This window comes from Phaseolus vulgaris, chromosome 9 (assembly GCF_051622355.1).
Source record: "Phaseolus vulgaris cultivar YP4 chromosome 9, ASM5162235v1, whole genome shotgun sequence".
Lineage (NCBI taxonomy): Eukaryota > Viridiplantae > Streptophyta > Magnoliopsida > Fabales > Fabaceae > Phaseolus > Phaseolus vulgaris.
The window spans coordinates 8,877,027-8,882,620 of record NC_143506.1 but is presented as its reverse complement, the minus strand read 5'-3'; the positions used below and the strand labels follow the sequence as shown (position 1 = coordinate 8,882,620).

Sequence of the window (5,594 nt, the reverse complement as noted above, 5' to 3'; positions counted from 1 at the left end):
TACCACTATTCCATTATTTTGTTAGATGATTGGGGACGCAAACAACCTATTTGGATTATTGATTATTGACTAGAGTAAGTAAAACTATGTATGCAAACCTCATATTCACCGAAGAATCTTTTCTGACAACAATAAAGAGATGGATAGAATAATGCAATGCAGATAAGTGGTAAATGTAAGGAAACTACACTAATCTTTCAGTGAAGGTTCCAAATTATTATATGCACTTTTTTATAGCAGAAAAAGAAATTAAAAAGGAAGGTAGCTGTGGGATCATGGTGGCCCCTCCATTTTGCATATTTAGTAATGGTTGCTGAAAAGTACAAGAAGCAGGGGGAGAGAGAAGTGGTTGTTTCGTCAGTTTGTGCCGTGAAGCCTAAGTTTATAAATTGACCAGACACACCTGGCTGGTTCGTGACTTGGCTATGCAAAGCCAACTAGTGAAATCCCTTGTGATTTTTTTCCCCGTAACTTTTTTCATTCTATAAAAGCCCCTTATACCGAAGAATAACAAGCCAAGTACCATAATCACCTTCTCTTCTCTTCTCTGCTTTTGCACTCCTCCTCCAAACCCCTCCCTCTATTTCCCTTATTCTGCTTCCTATTTTCCTTTTGCATTTCCAACTTCTCTATCCACAAGTTTCTGGCTATTAAGCTATCAAAAGGGTTTGAACTTTGGAGGACATGATGACCAACTAAAATGTGGTGATTCATGAGGTTATTAACACGTTGATTGCCGTTACAGCGTCCATTTCAAACTCAACCGTCTTACCAAGTGCAACCGTGCCACAATCCATGGCTGTGCTTAGCGGGTTTTGGGGCCTGCCCCATAAGAATCTTGTGAAAAGGTTGGAAGGAGCTAAAGTTGGTGCTTGGATTGATTCAATGAGAGCCTCTTCCCCAACTCGTGGCAAATCAGAAAGCCAAGAAAAAAGATCTTGGATTGTAAGCACAAGATATGATGATATGAACATGTGGTTTATGATTATAAGTGGTTGTGCTGCTCACCTGACTCTGCTTCTATTTCGCAACTGTTTGCAGCTTTATCACCCTTCAGCTCTGAATACCTTTGAGCAAATAACATATAATTCCAAAGGCAAACAGATTGTAGTTTTTCTTGACTACGATGGAACTCTCTCCCCTATAGTCACAGATCCGGATAAAGCTTTCATGAGCAGAAAGGTTTTTCTTTTGTTCCCTCTTGTCTCATTCATATTCGGGTACATACACTAGACCTTATGTGGGTGATTAATTCGCGTCTTAGTTTTTTCATATTAGATGAGAGCGACGCTTAAGGGAATCGCAAGACATTTTCCCACAGCAATCGTGACCGGGAGGTGCAGGGACAAGGTACATTTTCTTTAAAGCAAAATAAATATAAAAATGACTTATAAGTTATAATTGATTATTTATTAATTATAATCATAATTAATATGGTTCTTTCTTTCTGATTTTTTGGTCAGGTCTATAACTTTGTAAAACTGGGAGAACTTTACTATGCCGGGAGCCATGGCATGGACATCAAGGGGCCAACAAAAAGCCGAAGTGGAAAGCAAGTGAGAGAGAGTTTCTGAAACTTATAAGTGTGTTGAAGATTCTATCTTTCTGCTTATCTGCTTAACGTTGAAATTTGTTTCTTTGTTAGGGTAACAATAAAGGTGTACTGTTCCAACCCGCGAGTCAATTCCTGCCCATGATCGATGAGGTTTGGTTTTAGTTTGAAATGCAATCCTGTATTTGCCCCTAATTGACGTGTAAGATAGTAACTGATAAAAAATAAATTTCAGGTGTACAAGATCTTGTTAGAAAGAACAAAGTCTGTCCCAGGGGCTAAGGTCGAGAACAATAAGTTTTGCTTGTCCGTTCACTTTCGTTGTGTTGACGAAAAGGTACCGGTCAACTTACTATGCAATTGTGAATCAATAGAATTACCAAACCCACACGCACACGCCAAAAGACATTTGGGTAACCTCATTTTATCTAACCATTTTTACCCCCCTCTTCTTTTTCTTTTTCTTTTTCTTTTTCTTTAGAGTTGGGCATCCTTGGCGGACAAAGTTAGATTGGTGCTCAATGACTACCCACACCTTAAGCTAACCCAAGGAAGAAAAGTGCTAGAGATTCGTCCAACCATCAAATGGGACAAGGGCAAGGCTCTTGAATTTTTGTTAGAATCATTAGGTCAGTGTATATATATACATACATATATTACTTCATGCATACCTCACCTCACATGTTTGTTCTGACTCAATATAATATGGTTTGCGTATTTGTAGGATACGAGAATTCGAATGATGTATTTCCAATCTATATTGGAGATGATCGAACTGATGAGGATGCTTTTAAGGTAATAAATGTTGTCAACTGGTTTTTTAGTTAGTTATAGTTAAAAGCATATTTCATTTTTCGCCTGCATGTGTTTGTTAACTGATCAACTTGTTAACATTATGCGTATAATATTCTTATCAGGTTTTGCGTAGTAGGGGTCAAGGAATTGGGATACTTGTTTCTAGAGTTGCAAAAGAAACAGATGCTTCCTATACCTTGCAAGATCCATCAGAGGCAAGTCCTATATATATATATATATATATATATATATATATATATTCCATCTATACCACAATTTATTATAGTATATAATTCGCGCATAATGGTGAATCTGAAAAATATATAACATTATCTTTATGGCGACATATACAGGTTGAGCAATTCTTGGGGCGATTGGTGGAATGGAAAAGATCGAGTAGTGTGAAGTGTATAGAGTTGTAGATTGTGGATGATGAGTTAAAGAATTGACACCACTTTAGAAGGCTTAGAAGGGTGAAGGGGTGGATGGAATTGTATGACTTTATTGTTGAAAATGGAAATAGGATTATTCTATTTTCTAAAATTATGAATTTTTGAGGACAAAGTCCGAACAAAAAGATCGCATTGCATGCGCATGCGGATATTGAAAGGCAGATGTTTTATGCCGCAGTTGCAACTGTTGCTATGAAATGAATTGTACTTATCGTATATGTGGCCAATATATACTGAAAAAAGATGACTGCAATCTCCAACACCAAAAGCTGATTTAGACATTCCCAAATACAAAATTAGTTGGTTTAGAAATTTTAATGTGGTAATAATGCTTGCATACCAAAAGTGTTCCACCAATGCTTTATAAGCCTATGTGAATATGCAACCATAACATTACCCTATTTATTTCTTTAATAAAGTACCTTTCCCACATTAAAGACACATATACGTATTTTTGTAAATCTTAAATTTTATTTACAATTTATTTTCCATCTTGTCACTTCTCCCATTATTTTGAATTTTGTAAATAATAAAAAATTAAATGAAAAAAAAAGAATCTTATTAACAATTATTAATCATTTCTTTATACTAAATTTAATTATCAACTAAATCACTAAATACTTGGTACATTTGCAGACAAAAGACAAATCAATCCAATTAAAAGAGACCGCATATTAAGTTCATCTTGTAATTGTATATGCAATATAGGAGGTTTTGACCATGATGGAGTTATTTTTTTATTTTTTTTTACCAAAATGGGGTCTGTTTAAAAAAAATACAAATTTAGACAAGTTGTGCCAATTTGGCACGACTTCATATGAACAAATCGTCTCAATTTGACACGACTTTGTCATGTCATAATGAAGTCCTGTCAAATTGACGCGACTTCTGTCCTGTCATACTGAAGTCGTGTCAACTTGGCACGACTTATGCCACGTCATAAGTTTTTTTAAAATTTTATTATTTATATATTGGGTAGTAAGTTATGTAATGTTAAAAATTAATTTGATATATAATTTTTTAAGAGTGTTAGTTTTAAGGAACAAAATTTAGATAATCGTGTATCACAATCATTCATTTTGTTTTCTGAAGTAATAATTTTTTTTATCACAATTCAAATAATACATTTTTTAAATCTGTTTATTTTTTTTAATGTCATTTATATTAAAATATAAAAAAGTATAAGTACTGTAATTATTTTGAAATAATTAAATAATTTAAAAATAATTATATAAATTTTAAATAAGTCAAATAATATAAATAATTTGTAATTATTTTGAAATAATTAAATAATTTAAAAATAATTATATATCCACTTTTTTTTCCTTAAAACTAACACTCTTAGAAAATTATGTATCAAATTAATTTTTAGCATTACATAACTTACTACCCAATATATAAACAATAAAATTTAAAAAAAAAATTATGACGTGGCAGAAGTCGTGCCAAGTTGGCACAACTTCAGTATGACAGGGCAAAAGTCGTGTCAAGTTGACACGACTTTAGTATGACATGGAAGAGTCGTGTCAAATTGAAACGATTTGTGCATATGAAGTCGTGTCAAATTGGCACGACTTGCCTAAATTTGTAATTTTTTTTAAACGGACCCCATTTTGATAAAAAAAAATAAAAATAACCCCATCATGATAAAAATCCGCAATATAGATTAAATGCAGTACCATCTATGCTCCCCCAATAACTACACTTAAACAATATTTTATATTATTAATTTTATCAAAATAAAATTAATTTCTCGGTAAACATGTTAAGTTATAAATATAAATATTGTCATAACTTATTTAGAATATAAATTAAAAATATATTTCATTGAAAATGATATTATAAATTAATTTTTAAAATACTAAATAATAATACTGTAATAATTTTGAAACTTAGAAAGTATTTCATAACGTGATTGCAGTAAAGCTATTTTTAACTTGCTGCTATATCACGTTTTTAAATAGTAAAAATTTTAAGCGATAATGTTAAAAGTATTAGTGTTTTTAAAAATAAAGTTTTCTTCTAAAAGGAAAACAAGAAGGATAGTATAGAATTGGATCTTTAAAAGTTTATGATTATATCACGAGTGCTAAAAATGTTTTCTACAACATGATTACTACGTCACTTAGAAAACAGTTTGTAAAATGAGATAGTGCTGCTGTAATAGCAAAAACACCTTCTATATATCAGTGAGTTGTGTATCTATTTTAGTATTAATTGAATTGTATTGTGTTTCAATTAGATTCAACATTTGTTGTATAATTGTGTTAATCTTAATTAAAATTATTATTATAGTTTTATTCAAATTAATTTTCAAAAGTAAGATTACATAGTGAGGGACTGTAATTAAATATTATAATTCATATTAGAAATGTGATTAGATACTACAAGAAAACGGTGAAACATAATTAGGGTTATAATTAAAGATTACAACTCGTTAAAAATGTGATTAAATACTACAAGAAAACGGTGAATTAGTTGTCTAAAATTTGCGTTGACTAAGAGTGAACATGAATTAATTGTGTCGGCTAGACCGACGTATGGGGCGGTATAATTAATTTGGAATGTGCGTTGGTCAAGACCGACGATATATGTTCAGCACAAAAAATATGCGTCGACAGATGTAACTTTTTAATTTTTTTATATTATGCTGTATAGATTTATTTATTTAAAATTTATTGAATTTATAATATTATTTTAAATATTTTAGTTTTGAATAATTTATTTTGGAGTGAAATTTAAATTTTAATATAAGTTAATTAAATTAAATTTAATTAGTTGACTAAAGTGTTTAA

General features: G+C 31.3%; 1 protein-coding gene across 1 annotated transcript; it reads left to right on the top strand.

Annotated features, from left to right (window-relative positions):
- The first annotated feature begins 409 nt into the window (after nt 1-409).
- LOC137821970 (putative trehalose-phosphate phosphatase J) lies at nt 410-3,067 on the top strand. The gene is made up of 10 exons (XM_068626795.2): nt 410-945; nt 1,042-1,182; nt 1,279-1,350; nt 1,464-1,556; nt 1,646-1,705; nt 1,788-1,889; nt 2,034-2,181; nt 2,277-2,347; nt 2,470-2,562; nt 2,701-3,067. Exons 1-10 carry the CDS (start codon nt 796-798, stop codon nt 2,767-2,769), a joined length of 999 nt encoding a protein of 332 aa, XP_068482896.1. The 5' UTR covers nt 410-795; the 3' UTR covers nt 2,770-3,067.
- Nucleotides 3,068-5,594: the final 2,527 nt, after the last annotated feature.